The 17,056-nt window shown below is 40.0% G+C and overlaps 2 protein-coding genes across 2 annotated transcripts in view; one reads left to right on the top strand and one right to left on the bottom strand.

Moving 5' to 3' along the window:
* Positions 1-355: 355 nt before the first annotated feature.
* On the top strand, positions 356-2,846 carry SLC25A6 (solute carrier family 25 (mitochondrial carrier; adenine nucleotide translocator), member 6; the record flags this gene model as incomplete). Its single annotated transcript, XM_009070433.1, has 3 exons — positions 356-842; positions 1,608-1,748; positions 2,185-2,846. Coding segments are annotated over 3 exons (786 nt in total), but the record flags the coding sequence as incomplete, so codon positions are not given.
* A 2,384-nt stretch (positions 2,847-5,230) lies between these two features.
* The window catches only part of LOC103798189 (granulocyte-macrophage colony-stimulating factor receptor subunit alpha-like), a 12,120-nt gene continuing 294 nt past the window's right edge, over positions 5,231-17,056 (bottom strand). Inside the window, exons 2-11 of the mRNA XM_009070437.1 lie at positions 17,020-17,056; positions 15,923-16,043; positions 14,511-14,640; positions 14,244-14,419; positions 12,984-13,123; positions 10,436-10,468; positions 9,482-9,614; positions 8,778-8,871; positions 8,058-8,136; positions 5,231-5,338 (exon numbers count right to left, since the gene is read on the bottom strand). The exon at positions 17,020-17,056 is cut by the window's right edge and continues 91 nt beyond it. Of these exons, the coding sequence (XP_009068685.1) occupies positions 5,231-5,338; positions 8,058-8,136; positions 8,778-8,871; positions 9,482-9,614; positions 10,436-10,468; positions 12,984-13,123; positions 14,244-14,419; positions 14,511-14,640; positions 15,923-16,043; positions 17,020-17,056 (1,051 nt within the window). The remainder of the gene's footprint in view (positions 5,339-8,057; positions 8,137-8,777; positions 8,872-9,481; positions 9,615-10,435; positions 10,469-12,983; positions 13,124-14,243; positions 14,420-14,510; positions 14,641-15,922; positions 16,044-17,019) is intronic.

The raw sequence follows: 17,056 nt of genomic DNA, 5'->3' as shown, positions 1-17,056 counted from the left end.
CACAAGGTGACTCCCGTGACCTTCGCCGGGGACGGCGACCTCCCTCCCTCCGCCCTCCCCGGGTCGTTCCCGGCCCCTGTCCCCTGCCTGCAGCTCGGCCGTGTGCCCCCCGCCCGCCGCTGTCAGCCCCGTGGCGAGACTACCCAATCCCCCAGAACAACTTTCGTTGTTCTTATTTATGGATGTCCATTACTGCTTTGGCAACTCCTGAGTTCCGCTTAAGTTCCCAAGCACTTTTAAACCTCTTCCTCAGTAATCCCGCCATCAGAATTAGCAGCTTTTTGATTCGTGGTAGGAGCAGGCCTGAGCTCAGCCTGTCTGTGCAAGCAGCCGACGTGGGTGTTTGTGTTTGCAGGTACAACATGCAAGCAAACAGATTGCTGCTGATAAGCAGTACAAGGGTATCATCGATTGTGTAGTGCGTATTCCAAAGGAACAAGGGATGCTGTCTTTCTGGCGAGGAAACTTGGCAAATGTCATCAGATACTTCCCAACTCAAGCTCTCAACTTTGCCTTCAAGGATAAGTATAAGCAGGTGTTCTTGGGAGGTGTAGACAAGCACACTCAGTTCTGGAGGTATTTTGCTGGTAACCTGGCATCTGGTGGTGCAGCTGGAGCCACTTCCCTCTGCTTTGTCTACCCCTTGGATTTTGCAAGAACCCGTTTGGCTGCTGATGTTGGAAAAGCTGGCACAGACAGAGAATTTTCTGGTCTTGGGGACTGTCTAGTCAAAATTACCAAGTCTGATGGTCTGCGTGGCTTGTACCAAGGGTTCAATGTCTCTGTCCAAGGCATCATCATCTATAGAGCTGCCTACTTCGGGATCTATGATACAGCAAAAGGTAATGTGTCAGAGGGGATCCCATGAACCTATTTTCAGAATTGTGTTGTCTGATTGTCCTTGGATGTTTGTCTCGTAGTAACTATTTGAAGGTGGAGGGAGATATTGCTGTCAATATCCGTGACACTGCAGTGTTCAAGGCAAAACTTGGGCATGTGTTGATGGCAGCAGCCTGCCTTTAAGTACTAGTTTTGTACTTACTTAAAGGAGTTGCTCCTAATACTGGCAGAGTACATTTGTAGCCGTACGCAATCCTAAGCTCATTTTTGGTTAGTGCATTACTGTAGTTGTATTGGACCAGTTCAGGTGCATTCAGCAGAACGGGATTGAGCAGTGTTTTTACAAGGCACTTGTTTGTTAAGCTTGATGTGTGGGCACAGAGGCTGCTGGTGCTAGATTGTATTTAATGTAGTGCGTAGAGACAGTGACTTAAATTTAATGCTGTTTCTTTACAAAAAGAGTAGGGAATAGTTTATTTTTCTTCTGATGCCAGTCTGAAAAGAATCCTGGTGCTTAAATGTGAACCGGCTTTGTTTACAGAGGTGAAAATCCTCTGAATTTCCTTAAGTGCTTTTTGCATTGCTTCAGCATGTTGAAAGTTTATGGAGTGCTTCTCTCAAATTTCAAGTTGTGTTTACAATGTTTTGTGACTGGTACATGTAGTTTGGTGCTAGCTATCATGCAGTGGGTGAACTGGAGGAGCAGTCAGTGAACTGGGGAAGGATATGCAAGATAAAAAGCTAATTACTTTTTTTTTTAATTGCAGGCATGCTCCCAGATCCCAGAAATACTCACATTGTTATCAGTTGGATGATTGCCCAGTCGGTGACTGCTGTGGCTGGTGTGGTCTCTTACCCTTTTGATACAGTGCGGCGTAGGATGATGATGCAGTCAGGACGCAAAGGAGGTAGGCTCAAAATTTATGTAGCTGCTTAAGCAGCATTAACAATATGGCATTCTTTTTGCCTCATTGCTCTACAGTTCCTCAGTTTCCCTCAGCACTTAGAGTTCCTTGTTCCTTAAATCTGATTTGTTGTATTACACTTAAATGAGGAAATGCAGTAAGGCTCAACTGGCTGTGATTGTCAGGAATGATGCTGAGGATTTTACTTTATGAAATAGGTAAATGGGCTGGCTGTTTGCATTGGCAAATTAAATGAAGGTAATTAGGGGTATAATGGCCAAAAAGAAAACTTAGCACTTTTACTTTGTGACAGCTTTTATTAACTAGGCAAAAGTAGTTTGGGACATCACTAAGTAGTTAGGTGAAACAGGACAGTTGTTAAAAACATCTGAGAGAAGATTATAGGGATTAAGAATAACTTTGTGCTCTTTCCTTGCAGCTGATATCATGTACTCTGGAACGATTGACTGCTGGCGGAAGATTGCAAGGGATGAGGGAGGAAAGGCTTTCTTCAAGGGTGCATGGTCTAATGTCCTCAGAGGCATGGGGGGTGCTTTTGTGCTTGTGCTGTATGATGAATTCAAGAAAGTCATTTAAACAGCCTAACTAGAATTGGAAATCAAGTTGAGCAGATCATGTAGAATAACTACCATTATGGACCATTGACCTTCAAGAAATTCCTGTGAGTCTTATTTATCGGAGCCAGATGATACTTGTAGATGGGGCTAGAAACTGACATAGTGGACTGATCCATTTCTCTGTAACATGCATAAAGACACTGAGTCTGGCAATTCAGTGTGGTAATTTTTTTTTTTTCAGCAGTGAGGAGTGGGTGGTGTTGGTTCTGGGTCCAAAGTGGCTGGGTCCAATTTAGGCAGAAAAAACCTGTTAGCTCATGGATCAGTCCCCAGTTTCAAGTCCTATCTTCTAGGACCATAAAATTGTATTTGAAAGCATTTGCTAACAAATCATGTTCTTTTCCACTTGTACTGAAGCACTATGTACCATTTTGCACAGCTGAACATCTAGCAATTTTGTTCTTAAATTGGGGCATTCTGCTGTTAAACAATAAACATACTTACTCTGTCTGTGTTGAAATTATTACATAAAAGCTTTGGGAAAGCCTCTTCTGTTTGAAAAATTGTTTCAGAAAATGGGTCCTCTGGTACACTTACTCTGCACTCTGTAACAGAATAAGCTTTTTGGAAAAAAAAATTGAATGTGAGAACTTTGGGGGGAGGGGTGGGGAAGCATGGGTTGTACTAATAGAAACCACTCCCATTATTTGTGCCTGATAGTGTACGATGGGCTGCTCCAAGTGGCTTTTTGCATGATCCTTAGAAATTGATTTGCAACTCTTCATATGACTTTTTAATGGGGGGTTTTCAGTTTTAGTGCTAGGAAAACAGAGTCCCAAGGACTGTCAACAAGTAATGCTCTTGCCCTTGATAAAACAGCTTAAAATGAAACAAATTTTCTTAAATCAGTATGGAAAGCAACATGGCATTCATGCAAAAATCCAAGAACCTAGTAAATGCCTTCAACTTCTGAGTGACCTATGTATTGTATTGTTGCTGCTGTTTGGAAATGTTGATGCTACCATCAAGACACTGTTTGGCCTCATCTGTAGCAATGGTCAGTACCTCTGTGGAAGGTGAACTTAATTTGAAATTAGGTTCATTCTAAGAGGTGAAGTTGATGGGGGTGTGTGGGAGGCAATGTGTGTGCTTCTATGTAGCTGTAAAATAATCAAGGTAGGTCAGCCTTCAGTATTAACTGATTGATGTCTAGTGATGGTCAGAAGACCAAAACCAGACTGAGTAATTTCTCATACTGCTGTTTGAGATAATGTAATACCTATGTGCCGTTCTTCATATGTATATAATCTTACTTTTGTACTTTGTAATCTGCAAAGACATGGTAGGGGGGACCAGTCGAGGAAAACAAGTGTTAATCTTTGAACCATGTTTTAAGAGCTCTCCCTATATCTTGAGGAAAAAAAGTGTGTCACTGTATGAGTCATTGAAGGCTGAGCTGTCTTGAGTTCTTTTGTGTGCCTTCTGGGTTGCTATTCAAGATGAAGTATTTAAATTGCCTATTTGGCTTTGGCTGGTTATTACCTTCCTCTTGAACATATTTTACCTTTTTCCTTTCGCTGTCGCACAAGCACTGCTTTCTACATCTGTATGTGAATGTAAGGACATTACACAGCTCCTTTATACACAGCTAATGGCAAACTTATGTACCTACTGCAAGTGGTTTTCTCATCCTCTGGTCATGGCAGCTCCCTGTGGTGTGGGCAGGTGCTTTGATGTTGATCTTGCCCATCAATTTGCTGTTTCAGTTGTCATTATACTGACTGGGGGGCAGGGGAAGACATTTTGTCTATATAACTGCTTAGGTTTGTTTTCTGTATCAGTGGCTTGAAAGAGTAGAAATAATGATGGGATACCTCACACAGCCTTGCTGTGAGTGTATAGTGGGCCAAGCTTTGTGAGAGGAGCCAAATGTGGCAGTTAAACTTGAGCTGCCTCTGAAAGGGACAGGACTTTTTTCATCCCCTCTCCCTTCCAGAACTAGATTTTAACCAGAAGAAATAGGAAAAGAAAGAAATGCAAGTGTAGGTGTTTTTTTCAGTGTAACTGCAATTTACCTATGCTGTGCATTCAGCTTGTACAACTTTGTGTTCTGTTTTTTCAGGGATTTTTTTTCAATAGATGGGCTTCCCTTAGTCATGCAGCAGCAATTTCCAATGTGTGATGCAGTATGGGAACATAAGAGGCCAACAATAAATGAGACTTTTTAAAAAAACATTTGTTTTCTGCCTTATTGAAATGCTCTGTGGAAAAATACCAATTTTGAACAACAATAACAGAAGAATGATTCTATGAATATCCAGAATTGGTAAAACAAAATCCTAATACAGTGGAGGGTCAGAGTGTTGCAGAGGTTTATGTTTGCAGTGGCAGCACTGAGCTCATGAGATGGCTGACTGGCAGGCCAGCATTAATAGTTCCATTAGTTACATTTGACAAATGCCACGTTTTTGCCCATTTTGGCCTGCATAAGGTTTATTGGATATACTGGGACAGTTTGGTGTTGCTGGTTGGAAGATTAAAGCACAATTTTAAACACATGCTGAATAGTTCCTGCTTTAGAAAACACTCCTAAGCAGGCCTGTCATCCTATAGGAAATTGCAGTCAGAGGAAAGAAGTTTCTATTAGATAAGAGGCCTGGTCTTACATTGTGAACAAATTCTCAGCAAGGTTTAAGCAAGTCTTCACAGGGCCTGCAGGAAAGCTTAGCTGCCAGACACTGATTTTGAACCAAGGGAGAAGAGCAAATTTCACTGGTTTTTTGTTGTTTTTTTTTTTTAAACTTGCTCCAATTTAGGTGGGTTTTTATGGGACAAGCAAATTTTATACATTATATTCATTCATGGTCTGGTTTGAAGTATTCATCAGGAGGATCCATGAGGTCTTTTTCACATTGGGGAATCCAAGTGTGTTTTCTTTTTGGAAAGCTGGATCACCTCTTCGACGATAGTTACTTCCTCGATATGACTCTTTGTTGGTAGATTTGCATACTCTGTCTAAAGAGAAAGAAAATTCTGTAACATGTAATAAGCTGCAGTCACTGTTAATGATCAGAACATTTTTAAACATGAGGTACACCAGTATCAAAGGCTGTTTTAATACTTAAGAAATGCCTACAAAGCAGGAGAAAACAGTGTTAAGGACAGTTAAGGATTGTTGTGCTTTTAATATGTATGATCAGTACCAGCTATTTGTCAGCTGAAGAAAAAATAAATGGATTAAAATGCTGGGCAACCTTAAGTGAGACAATAGAAGGAATTTATTCAGTGAACATTGCCAGAATTTTCCATAGGTAGGCTTTAGCTAGGCTTGTAGAGAAGATACTTGGGTTGCTATCATAGATTTTTGCAGTGGTTTACCTGGAGATTGACAAGAGTGGATGTTGCTAGGTAAGATTATAATACTGATGCAGTGCTTAAATTCTTGAAGAAGAGAGAAGTATGGTTTATATAAACAGGAGGAGGAATAGTACTGGGAGGGCAGGGGAGAAGTTAGAAGCTTCGTGCATACTGAGGGCATGTTATAAAGCTTCAAACCAGGATGTCTTGGTGGGGAATTTTGTTCTAGGAAATCTAAGGGACTGGTAAATCACTGCAGGGCTTTGTGGTCATAGTGTTTTGTGCTGTTTGGCTATTCTGTGAGGAAAACACAGTGTGTCTTGCAAGTTCTCAGAATGTATTTAATTCAGGAGAAGGAAAACAGGGATAAAACTTCTGCGTGAGTGTGAGGAAAGCGTTTGAGGAGAGAATGACTGAAAAGTCAGTTTTCTGTGGCAAGATGAGTAAAATAAAGTGGGTTAGAGGAATGCAAGGTGTTTGATGCACTGGGTGATTTGGTTGGTAGGATTTTAGCCACAGCAAATAAACTTGACAGTTCCTTAACATGATAAAAAAATAGAAGTGCAAACTTAGTGCAGAAAGGTTAGGGTTTGGTAAGTCATGAGCCTTTTCAGTGATCTAGGGAAAAGTATTGTGAAACAGGACAAATAATGAAAAAAATGTGAAAGGTCGTTGAGTGAGTAGGGACAAAATGAAGAAATAAGCTCTAAAAAGGTGTGATTAGTAAAGAACATTACAGGTTTCCAAATAACTCATAAATCTATTGGCACTGAGTGTCAGGGAGACGGTGTTCTCGTATTCAGTGGAGGAGAGCTCTTGAAAAGAACCTATTTGTGCTTTATTACCTGCTTTGAAGAATGACAACATTCAATTGGTGTTAAAAGATACCTGACTGTGGAGAGAAGAGGTAAAATAAAATTGGGTTTTAAGAGTGGGTCAAAACAGACAGAGTCCAGAAACTGTTTACACATGTCAGAATGTTATGAATTGTCTTCACAGTGCCTGTTGACAGGTATGAAGCAATCTGAGGGCTTCACTAGAACAACTGACAACTGCTGCTGCTAAGGTGCTGCCTGCGTGGAAGAGCCTGTGCCACCCTTACTCAAATCACTCCTACACAACAGCCCAGAGGTCTTTGTGGTTGTGGTTTGTCAAGTCTGGTAGCCTTAAGTTTTGGGAAAGCTAGCAATCCAGAGTGCAGATTTTGTAGGACTGCTTGCTACTTCACTAGCAATTACTGAACAGTATGATGGACTGTGAACTTGCTGCTCTGTAGCCTTAGCTCTGGCAGCTTGGTATGAAGGGATACCAGGTGTATATGACATAAGGTGTATGAGGAAACCTACCCAAGTTACATTGCTGCCTGCTTTCTATTAAAGCCAAAGGTGGTAGGACCAAACTAGGACAATGTGCTGGTATATAGTTAGAAAACCAGAGAGTTTTAGTAGTCAGAGCTTTGAGGATTCTTTATAAAGAACTGAAGGAAAATTCTGTGTCACTTTTGAAAGCCTCACTGAAAGGTGTTGTGTTGCCCACTGTAACCTTGTAGGCAATAAACAACCAGCCTGTTTTATTGGCTTTGAGTATGTTTTGCTTTAGCCAGCTGACACAAAAGTATTCACTCACTATGCAGGCACCATATAAACTACTGCTCAAATGGACAGATTTGAGAAGCTTGAATGGTTTGAAGCCTGGTTGGTAGGACATGTGAAGAATTACTTGCTTTTGACAGTGCAAGTGTGTAAAACACTACAGACTGGAAAGGAACAAGGGTGAAAAAAGGATTTTAAGTGCAGTAAATCAGGCTATTAAAAAAGATTTCTAAAAGTAAGGATAATTAAACATAGATTAGACTGCATGGGAATGCTACAGTGTATTGGTCAAATGCAATTTGCATAGAGCACTGAAATCACTAATCCTATGCTGAAGCAGGAGCAAGGCTAATTAAGCTGGTGAGTCTTCTCCAGCTCTGTTGGGTTTCATTATTCAATGTGACAGGATTTTTACATAGGTATAGGTCAGGCTTATGAAATACATATTCACATTCTATTATGATAAATGCTAATGGAAAATGCTTCCTCACTTAAGTTATTTTCAAAGTATGAGCAGCAACCTTGCAAAGCTGGAACACTCAGAAATTACCAGTGTCAGTAAAAGTGACAACTCTGGTCTTAAAATAAGGCTGCACGTACCCAGAGGATAATCATTAGTCTCAGCACTGGCATAGAGCATTTCAAGTTTCAAAGCAGTGTACCTTGCTTGACAGAAAATTAGTCTTTGTTGCACCAGTAACACTTCCCTTTATATGTCAGTTTTAGTCTTTGGCCTACTGTGATTTGCAGTTAACAAATTTGACTGAATTGAAAGGAGACCATACCTGATTATCTTCAGTTAATGCTTTAAATTTTTCAGTGGGTTGTGGTATGGGAGAAAATATGCTCTTGAAGCTGCAGTACCTTTGGGTAGAAAATGGGATTGTGAGGACTTTTAAAATACTGGTAATATAACTTACATAAAGATTATGTATTATACCTTAATGACATGTTTTTACTTTTGAGATTGAGTAGCTATTGCTCTACAAATCACTAAGTGAGAAGTAAGATATTTTGAGTGTAGATTGGTGGGTTTACTACACTTATCCCTTGGGTAACTAAAATTTATTGATGAGAGTCACAGTAAATACTTTATTAAACAATGACTTTCAGTAAATCACATGACATAACTTTCTTCCACCACTAGGTGAGAAGTTGCATCAAAATAATAATATGTAAATTTGTCCAAATTCCCTCTTTTCTGGTACTGTATGAAGCCAATGGCTTCAAACCAATGTGGATGTTAGATGATTAAAAGTAAGAACAGCAAAGGTTTTTTAGGATCTGGTAGCATAAATCACTTAGTAACTTCAACATCCTTATCCCATTTTTCACTTGTAGTAATTTTGCATGCCAAAGGACCATCCAAAATGAAGTGATAATAATTCAGGACATTGATAATCAGATTATTTAAGTTTGTAGGTAGGAAAGTAGGAGATTGGAGGAATGTGTTTCATAGGAATAATACTCTATCTATAGTGTCTACAGCAAAAAGTTTGCCTTACCTTTTGAAAAGACAATACAGGAGCAGTGTCACTGAGATAATTCCAAGTGCAATCAGAAATAAAATCACAAGAATAAAGTTATCTTTCCCTTCACCTGAAACATCCAAGAGAGGAAAATATCTTAGCATGCCAAAAATCTGCCTTTGTGACTGTCAGTAATGCATACAAATTTCATGGATTTTTTAAAATAATCTGTAGGACTTCAACTTGACTTTCTTACAGAACATTGTCAAAAACTTGATATTGCCTTGATGCATTTTAAACCATTTCAAATATCTAAAATTTAGAGAATTGAAAAAAATAAATCCGGAAAAGGAGAAGAGTAAACAGTCACAGAACAAACAGAGCAAAATTAGTGGAAAGATGAAAAGAAAGATGCAGAAGCAAGGGGATGATATATATGGGGAAAACTTAAGGAACTGAAAGAGAGCCTCATCACTTCAGACTGGAGGGAAGAGTGGGTATGTCTCAATCTGTTCCTGTAGTCCTGGAACCTGAGGAACTGCTGCCTACACAGTGCCAGCTAATCCAAGGCTCTGCTGCCAGAGCATGGGAACTTCTCCTCCACGTTAATCATTTCCACCCAGTTCCTTCCATGTACTTGGGTAAGAATTAAGATTTTAGTCATTTCTGTGAGCACGAGGAAGAAAGGGAAGCAAACATGGTAATACTGAAAAAATGTAAATAGTATTTCATTGTCTTACCAAACTCAATGGGTTCACTCCATTCCCCCCAGTTTGAGTTTACAGGACATCTTGCTCCACGTGCTCTGACTCTCAGAATGTATCTTTTTTTCTCATTGTAATTTTGAAATTCGTATCTTCTGTTGTTCCTTATCTAAAAGCAAAGTAATCAGACTGATTTCACCTCATGGGCCAATAGTAATAAAATTTTGGTTTGAATTTTCTGATATGGTTTTTATAATAACTTGTATGCTATTTTTTTCGGTTTATTTGATCTTTTATTTTGTTATACTTTGAGGACACTTTTTTCCCCTGTCTTTGTTTATGGATCCTAAAAGAATCAGAAGGACATGGAGCAGAAACTGGAGAAGTACCCTGCAAACTCACTTTGCAGCCTTTGGGATTAAACATGCAAATATTCCCTGGATGGTGTCTGGTTTTTTCTAAAGAGACTTAATGTTTTTGAGACATTGCAATAACAGATATGTATTATCTGGCCTTACAATACTTTATATGTAAAGTCTAGAATCTGCCAAGCCCTTCCAGGGCTGAGAGGAACACTCACTGGTCAGGGAAAGACTGAGTATGTATTACCTTCCACAGTTTTGAAGATCATCATGTTTCTTTTGCCTATCTGTCCTGAGCTACAGTGGTGTTTTTCCATGAACAAGAAAGAGAATGTTTCCAGTTTTTATTAAGCAAAATGTCCCATCTCTCTTGAGCAAAATCTATTTGTGCAATAAATGGAACATAGGAAGTTTTGTGAAATACATGGAAAATTCTGCCTACCCCATCCAAAAGGGATATATTAAGCTTACACATAAAGATACACGAAGAACATATCTTTTTCTTCTGAATTCTCATTGCTACATTGGTACAAAACCTGGAGTTCTAGAAGGAAGCATATTTTCTCTAATGGTTTTTATATGCTTAAGTGGGTAAAGTCACAAATTTGTATGTGACTAGAATACTTACGAGATTAACTTTTTTCTTTTCTTCAGGTTCATCCTGCAAAACAAGAACAAATCTTAATTTTTATTACTTTTTATCAAATAGGCAAATATTTTTCTCTCTTGTTCTTATTTTTTTGCTTTTAAAGATAAGTAATTTTTAAACTGAAAAATCAATTGGATATTTTTCTCTAGTAATTTCCCAGAATAACAGCACTTTATTTAGAGTTTTAGCTTCCTACATTTTAGAAAGGAAGGAAACAAGAATTATATATCAGTAGATGTGAGAAGCTGTATTTGCCACTAAGGGCATATTTACACTATGCATTCTCATCCAGCAGAAGTATATCCAAATTATATAAAAAAATCACATCATCCTACGAACAACAGGTCTGGAAGCTGTGATTTCCCAATAGTTTGATAACGTGGGGCAGAAAATTGATGTGAACAGCAAATTTACCCTCCTTCCTGTCAAGTCTGTGTTAGACATCTGAGTTACGCATACTCAGGGGCTTTCCCCAAAGTACAGTGAAGAGTTACTTCTACATTCTGTACAGTCAAAATTTAATTAACTGGAATCAAGGATTGAGCTGGATCAAAGAACCTGAAAATTCTGAAAAAAAAATTGGTTCAAAAAAGCAAACATTCAACAGCAGTGATTTTTAGGAAGGATCCTAGAAAGCATTGAAAAGCTGATGTCCTGGAAACATCTATCACATGCAGTATCAGGAGGATACACACTGGCAGTGTGGAAAAGTCAGCAAGGTAACTGGAAGGAATGTTTCGTGACAGAAAACACACCCACTGTGTGTCTTGCATTATAAAGTATCCTAGTATTTCTCCATCACTTGCAGTCAGCTGAGCTCTTTCAGCTTATGATGCAGCCTGTGCTGTGACTGGCCAGGGTGTAAATTGGTTACTTAAACTCTAGATGTGCAGTGCTGTTTTACCTCTGGTGGCCTCTCCTGAAAGGTGTGAGTTCTGTCTGTCCTCTCCACATAGGCACCTCTGGTACCATCAGCACCTATTGCACCTCAAGGGGAATGAGGCACCTATTACTCCGCACACAGAGCCCTAGATGTGCAGTGACTCCTAGGGGATATTCACACTCCTTTATAGACACTGACATTAAGGTGTCTCAGTCTGTGAGATGAATTTTACACCCAAATGTGGAAATCTATGCTGAACTCCTTCCATTCTGACTGTGGCATGGGAAAGAAGTAAGATGTATTTCTTTCAAATAAATGCTTTGGATAATATTGCTTTAATCGTATGTTGTGATCTATATTGTTTTGTAAAACTTTCTAAGTATTTCACACAAGATTTTACTGTCAAATTATACTAACCAGCTGGAAAGCTACATGTACTGCAATTGCTCCTTGAAACAGCTACCAAGGCAGATACTATTAATGCATCCAGAAAGTCCAAACAGCCTGCAAACTGTAAGCCTTGTTTTGAATGAATGAATTAATGAGATTTAATGATGTATTGCTTTATTGCAGCTGTATATGTTTAACCCTTAGCTGATCCTTCCTGTAATGGTTCTGTGCATGAGGAATTGACATCACAGTAAGCTTCTGAGCTGTGGCTGGGAACTGGGATAGGTAGGGAGCAGTAATTTGTCACAACAGAGGTGTCATCCACGTGTGGAAATCATGTAATGGTAAAACAGGTATCCCAGGGATGGGGAGGAACATTTCTTGCCTCCTTGTCAAACTCCTGGGCTCAAAGAATGTTCCTGGCTTTTGTCCTTAGGGATATTAAAATAGGTCCTTTAGGTGTTGAGATTTGTGAAGAAGATTTGACACCTCAGCCTCTTTTCCCCAGGCTGAGGTATGTCCTGTTTCCACCAAGTACTATGGAGTAAAGAAGGCTCAGAGGAGATTGTATCTCTTTTTACAACTACTTGTGGCAAGATGGGGATTGGTCTCCTCCCTGGTAACAAGTATTAGGAGTAGAAGAAATAGCCTCAAGTTGCACCAGGGGAGGTTTAGATTGGATATTAGGAAAAAAGTCTTCACTGAAAGGGTGGTCAGACCCTGGAACTGGCTGCCCAGGGAAGTGGTTGAGTCACATCCCTGGAAGTGCTCAAAAGGCATGTGGATGTGGCAAATGGGGATATGGTTTAGTGGTGACTATGGTGTTGCTAGGTTAACAATTGGACTTGATGATCTTGGAAGTCTTTTCCAAGGTTAATAATGAAGCAGGACAAGCATGAGGAGCCCAGGCCCAGACTGGAGGCTGCCACCAAGCCAGCACCCTTGTTGTAGATCACACAGTCACCTCCCTGTGAGATGTGCTTTTGCAAGAAAGCATCACAGGTATTTTCACAGTCTTTGGGCAGAGACCCCCTCATAACATTTCCCTGCTCTCCTCTGCTTTTCTGCTTTGCACTTAAGTAGTTTGAAATAAGGTCATACATGGTGGGATGTAAGACCAGCAGTGGTAGGGCAGGAGAACAACACAACTTATGAGAGAGAAGTTAATAAATAAAGAAATCAGAAGTTTGCACATTATAGGTATGCATGTGTGTAGATAAGAGTGCCAAAGACAAACCAAGAAATTGTTTTTACCTTCTTTTGTATGCTAATTTCATACTCAAAACACTTTGCATTTTTCTCATGACTCATAAGGGGTTGATGCCATGTAATTATGCAACCCTCTGAATCTCTAGTACAATTGGCAGTGACATTTAATGGAGCAGTGAGTATTTCTGGAAAGAAATGGAATAATTAATGTAGGCATAGTCAATAATCAGGTACAACTCATGCCTTCACAGCCAAATACATGTGAAGGTGAGGCAGCTAATGTACAACTGTGTGCTAGTGATGCTAACAAAAGTTATCTGGTAAACAGCAGTGAAATACAGTGACAAAACCTGAGAATATATCACTGCAGTTGTTGGACATCTGAGGTAACTAAAGTTCATGTAAAAAAAGTGGGAAGACTTGTATGTGATTTAGCAGTGCAATCAGCAGAGTAACATTTTCTACGTCTAAATTTCACATTGACAGTACAAGTCTCCATAGGAAAAAAAACTGATGGAAGTTTTTGCATGTGTGGTATTATTCATGTAGAAGATCAAGGCATCTCGATTTGAGTGCCTACAATATTGTTGCCTGGGTGTCACATAAGTGTCTAGCCACAAGCAAAGACCTCATCACCAGTGGCCGCGATGTCTGGAGCAGTTGTGCTTGCTTAATATTGCCCTGAGCTTCATAGCCTGCATCAACTACAGGCAGAAGTCACTCTCATGCTGTGCATTTCGGACCATGTAGGATACCCAGGAAGACCCTGGTCTCTGACAAGTCCTCAGCCACATCTGCAAGCCTTGTGGATGCCTCAAGTGTCTGAGGGTGCCTCAAATGGCACTAGAGAGATGATTTTTAGGCAACTGAATCCTGTCCCATAACTCAATTGGGATACCTAAAAAACAACACCTAGCTTACACATAGGTACCCACATGTTTAACAGTCTTAATTTGCAAGTTGAACCCTCACTCTGATTTAGGACATGTAGCTGTTTTGGCTCTGAGAGGTGTGAGATTGAGGGATGGCAAAAATAAGCCCATCAGAAAGGTGGCCGTTAATTCCATCACTTGTATCCCATGGATATGTTCACATCACTTCTCTGAGCAGTTATTTCAGGCTGCCTCTGCTTGTTTAAGTTAATTTTTGGAAGTATATTCTGTCAGCTATTGGCAGCAAAGTCTGTCCTGCAGTGCAGGATCCTGAAATAGCTACAGACTTTATTTCCATATTCTTTTCAAATAAATTTTCCCCACTTCCTTATTTTATAAAACAGTAATAAAAATAAAATGTTCAATTACTTACCAATTTTATACAGATCAGTGTACTCATCATAGAGCTGGATCAGGAAGTCTTTGCTAGACCCATTCACCAGGAAATAAGCTTTCTCAGGCTCTATCTTCACATTCTGGAATCTACATCCCATGTTTCTGCCATTTTCATCTTTAATGTAAAGCTCACATTCCATCTCCTTGTCCTCTCTGTATGCAGCAAGGTATTTTAGTTAAACATGGGAAGTGTGATGTGTTGAATGAGAATTCAGACTTCCCTGACTCCAGCAGAAATACTTACCTTGAATTCTGCCAGTAGAGAAAGTACTGTGTATCTGCTGGAGAATTCCTGCCTGCCTGCCAAGTGCAGTTCATGAGGGAAATGTTATAAATCACACAGGAGAAGTGTTCGATGGCTGATCCATTTATGCCTGCAAACATACGTATATCCATGATGAGGAAAAATGATCCTCCAAGCTGGAGGATCCTGGCACTGACTTAGGTATGTTAGACACTTGCAACCCCAGCTGGTTATTGCTTGAGTTAGGAATGACAACTGAGAGAAAGCTGGACTCTGACTCTATTTTAACTGCCTCTGAACTGTGAAACCTGTCAGTAAGTGAAGCATTCACATAGGTAAAGGAAGGCACATTGCCTTTTCATAAGATCCATCCTGCTACAGAGAGAAGTATTTCTCCTTTTGCAATTAATGCCCAGGAATCCACTCCTGAAGTGTTTACACAGAAGATTAAAAACCTGAGACTTTTAAAGGTAAGATTGGACTTTTTCCTGCTCTCCAATCAAGTAGCCTCCTTGTTAAATCTTTGCACCTACATGTGGGTGACAGTGACTTATCCTCTTACTTTTCTGGAGCACATTGAAATGGAAACCTCATTTCTTTGGAAGATCTCCCATGGCTGGGCAGTGCAGGCATGCTCAGCCTCTTCTCTTCAACCAGTCTTCTGCTTCTTTCTGTGCTATGCCCCAACTTCAGTGAAAGGTTGGTGGCTTCCTCTGCTACTGATTCCATCCCCTTCCAAGTGCCCAAGATCGAAGGGACCCTTGTGGAAGCATGGTGAGATCCTCTGGGGAACTCTCACGCTTCAAACGTAGGGCCAGCTGGGGAAGAATACCAAAGGCAAGGGGTTTTTTTGTGTCTTGGCTTGTATTTTGAGTGTCACCATGAGTCTTTCCTCTGTCAAGTCCACAGGAAGAGATGAGCAGGGTATATTTTCTCTGCTCAGCCAGGAGCAAGCTGCTAATGTCATCACCTCTCTCAAGTCTGAAATACCCTGGTTACACACAGCTGCAGGAGCACTGGTGACAGGGGAACTTAGTGGAGAGCTCTGAACTGAGAAGGAAGGGGAAACAGGTTCCAACAAACTCACCAGCAGCCCAGCGGAAAAGCATTTAATAAACAAATAAGCACTAACATCTTAATATGTATCTGCCAGAACAGTTATTTTAATCCACCATTAAACCACTGTAATTCATAGACATCTTGGAGCCTTAGTATGAAAGAGAATATTACAATTACATAAACATTTGTAGTAATGCATCTTTTGCAGAATGGTGGAGACATTCATCACAAAGCAAATAATTTTAACAGAAAATATAGCAATTACCTGCTGTGTAAGGAACTGCTTTCTAAGGAAATGTTTACCTTTGAAAGATTGGAAATGGAGAAAACCTTAGCCAGACCATAGACATTACCTCCAGGGAGAAAGGTGCAGTTTTTTGAGATGTTTGTGTTTGGCACTTCAATGGTAAAGAGTACCCCTTTGTGCAGAGGCATGTATAGTTCCACAGGAAACCTGCATAATGGACTATTCACCTGAAAAAGAACATGTTGATGTTTTATTTCTCTGCTTTTCCTCTTTTGGTGTTAGATAATGGAAGTGCAACTCAGGAACTCAGTTTCATGTATATGCATGTTTTAGGCTCAAGAGTTAACTCCTTCCTATACCACTCAAGGGTGATGTAGAATGGAACTGATGGATCAGAAACATAACTAGACATAAAACTTTGCAGCTCAGGAGTTGGATACTGCACTAGTGTCCAAGTGTTATGGAATTCTAATAGTACTTGAGTGGTATAACAGAAGATGGTTAATAAATAGGGGAGCCACGAAGGAATTTAGTCGAAGGATTAAGCAAAATAGAAGGCCTTGTCTGATCTGCCAAGGATCAAAAAGGTGTCTATGGAATTACACTTATAATCTCCAGAAAAGATATGATGTATTTTTGTAATATTTATTTCTAATTAAGGCATCTGCATTGCTAGGCTAAATGAGCCATCTCTGTATCTCTTTCTGTCAACCTTCCTACTTTTCTCTTTGGCTAATGTGGGTTTATAACACAACCTGTGCTACAGGCATGTTCCAGTCTACTGAGAAACAAGTAAAGAACTTGAGATAATGAAAATCTGTGGCAGTGTTTGCAGAGCTCATGCTTTATTTGAAGGGTCTCTTGCCCTGTCTCTCTAAATTCTCTAGGAGTCTCACAGCCTCTTTTTCCAGCCGCTACATCCCTACTCATGATTCAGTGTAAGTACAGTTCAGACTATCACTTCCTTTCCACTTTGGTGCCAGAACCTCAGTTCTGTGGTATGCATGGGATGATCCTCTCCCACTAAATGCACCCTGGTACTGCTGATGCCTTTCCACAGCCCTTGATAGATTGAGCTGTAGACTACAAACAATCACTGGTCGAAAGTTATCTGTGACTGATTCATTTTTTTCAAAGTAAGTGAAATTGACAAAAGGAAAACAAAAAGGTGCAATTATTTTTCCCAATGAATAGCAAGTTTACCTCTTTGCTTATGCCTTCTATGTCCTCGTTCATGATG

This window comes from Acanthisitta chloris, unplaced genomic scaffold, assembly GCF_000695815.1.
Source record: "Acanthisitta chloris isolate BGI_N310 unplaced genomic scaffold, ASM69581v1 scaffold2082, whole genome shotgun sequence".
Lineage (NCBI taxonomy): Eukaryota > Metazoa > Chordata > Aves > Passeriformes > Acanthisittidae > Acanthisitta > Acanthisitta chloris.
This window is presented reverse-complemented; position numbering and strand designations above follow the sequence as displayed.